Raw genomic sequence first — 2,500 nt, forward strand, 5'->3', positions numbered from 1 at the left:
CTCTATGTTTCTATATTTCTGATTTATTGTCATGTTGAAAAGCTGAGTTCATCATATTACTATGGCTAATATAGGCAGGCTGACGAGGGGGGGTTAATGTCAAAAACTGCCCCTAGGATGAACATTTTTACCATGCAGGCCTAAATGTCATACACACAAATACAGTAAATGAATATATTGCATCTTGTGTGAAATGATGGTGCGAATGCTTAGGGGGGCGTGTCTGCGCATCTCTGACCACACTCTGCGCGTGCCACACACGCTCTCACTTACTTGATGGAATGCCACTTTCTCACACACTCGTTAGAAATGACCGACAGATTAACTTACCTGAAATAGAAAATTACTCCACGTGTTGTCCATGACGATGTTTCCCCCCTCCCCGTGGAAGAGTGTTCTGTACTCTTTCGGCTGGAGGGCTCACTCCTTGGAGCACAGTCAGGGGACGAATCAGGAGTTGAGTTTACCAGAATGAAGTTGTCAGTTGGATGCTCTGCAGTTTCTCAGCATTTACCGAAGATTCTCTGACCTCTCCGTCTCTTGCGTAAAGTGTGTGTCCCCTGACAGATCAAACGAGCGCACAGAATCTTCTCACGTGTATCATGTGTGGCACCTGTCATTTGCGCGCACTACAAAGCCATTCCAAACGCTGTTGCCTCAATTTTCCTGCTGCAGTGGTAACAAGCTACATAGTAACTACATGATAGATACCTATGCCCAATAAAAAAAACACAACTGCCACAGATCAGCAACACAGAGCGCAGTGTACTACAGTACTCCCCCTGTGGACAGCGATGCAATATGCTTTTTATGTAATTGCGTAATTAAGCAGCAGTGAGTTTGATTGGTGGGAAATTGAGTTAATGAATCTTTATTCTGACTGTCCAGGCCTCCGCAGTGGCTCCAGCAGCAGCCTCGGTGTGGCGTTCAGCAGCATCCCAGACAAGCGCACCCTGGCACGGCTGCAGACAGTAGCTCCGCCCGGCGGTTCAATGTTGAGGGTGGCATCTTTTTTTTTCTACATCTCTCTCTCTCCCTCCCTCCCACCCTTGCCGCTTTTCTTCCTTCTCTTTTTTATCTTCTCTTCTCCCCCTGTATCGCTCTCTCCCCACCGTCCTGTCCCCTTGTTTTAAAGGGATAGCATTTTGAGTCTACACCCCTCTCGCTCTCCGTCCCCTCCTCTTCGCTCTCCGCAGCTCGGGTCGTCCTCTTCTCGTGCCCCCACCAACGCGTGCGCTCGGCCGACGGAAAAGACTCGATTTTAGCACCCCAGTCTCGAGACTTTCACAGTCCAGAGTCCGACGCCCTTCGCTCCCTCGCGACGCCGTTACCTCCGCTTCCAGAGACCGCAGATTACGAGCTGCTCCGCTGGTGCTCCACCGATGCTCGGAAGAGAAGCTGCACGAGAAAAAATGTCGCAGGCGTCTTAAAGGTGACGCAGCGCACGAGCGCTGGCTACAGCAGCACGAGCGCTGAAATGATGATGATTGCTTTAATATTAAAGCCAATTAATAACGGTACGTCAACAGGCCTTTACAGAGATTGTTTTGATAAATTCACTGATTTTAACACTTAATGTTAGGGCTAGATTACATTTAATTGACGCCTTTATCCAAAGCAACTGCCGTTATTTAGGTACAGGGCATTGGTTACAGTCCCTAGAACAATGTGAGATCAGAAGCCTTGCTCAAGGGCACTCCTTCAGCCATGGATGAGGTTGTAGAGACCCAGGGATGGAGCTATAGAGGGTGCAAACAGGGCACTCGCCCCTGGGCCCAGGGCCCCTGTCATGTTGGTGGTAGGGGCCCTGTTATGACCTTGGCAGGCAATATGAGGGTTCTTGCCAGTGTTTTGCCCTGGGGCTCTGTGTGTGAATGTTCCACCACTGAAGAGACCACGCATATTCCTCTGGCTAGTCAAGGTTGGCTTTGAACATAGAACCATCCAATCCAAAAGACCAATCCCTATCCAACCCCCAACACACACACATACGTACACACACATACACACATGACAATAACAACGGTTGGTCAGGAGACACTTTATTTTTGTGAAGTTACAGTTGCCCCCCAAAAGGGCGGGCTATCTCTGCCTTAGGCACGTCAATAGAGTGTTGTTCATAAGTTACATGTGTCATTACAGCGATATATAAATGCTCTATCAGTCACCACGGCAACAACTAGCCTCGACTAGCACTCTACAGGAAGTGCCATAGACACTCTAGGCATGTCTACAGGAAGTACACCTCAGCAATACTTGGTCACCACGACAACGGGCTGGATCAGACGCCAACCCTGAGGAAAATACTGTCTCTCTCGCACCCTCACACGCACGCGCAAACACACACACACGCACACTCTCTATCTCTCCCTCTCTCACACACACACATACACACACACACACACACCATCTGGGGTGCGTTTCTGGACAGTGTCGTTGCTGACTAACTTGTTTACACTGCAATTTCCCATTGGCAACCTAATAAGTTACTAACGAGTTA

At 49.0% G+C, this 2,500-nt stretch overlaps 1 protein-coding gene across 2 annotated transcripts in view; it reads right to left on the minus strand.

Moving 5' to 3' along the window:
* The window catches only part of LOC134466776 (myc-associated zinc finger protein-like), a 15,044-nt gene extending 13,414 nt beyond the window's left edge, over positions 1–1,630 (minus strand). For both annotated transcript variants that reach the window (XM_063220654.1, XM_063220653.1), the window contains exon 1: positions 331–1,630. In XM_063220654.1, coding sequence (XP_063076724.1) covers positions 331–363 — 33 coding nt within the window. In that variant the 5' untranslated portion in view covers positions 364–1,630. The remainder of the gene's footprint in view (positions 1–330) is intronic.
* Positions 1,631–2,500: the final 870 nt, after the last annotated feature.

Source organism: Engraulis encrasicolus, chromosome 17 (assembly GCF_034702125.1).
Source record: "Engraulis encrasicolus isolate BLACKSEA-1 chromosome 17, IST_EnEncr_1.0, whole genome shotgun sequence".
Lineage (NCBI taxonomy): Eukaryota > Metazoa > Chordata > Actinopteri > Clupeiformes > Engraulidae > Engraulis > Engraulis encrasicolus.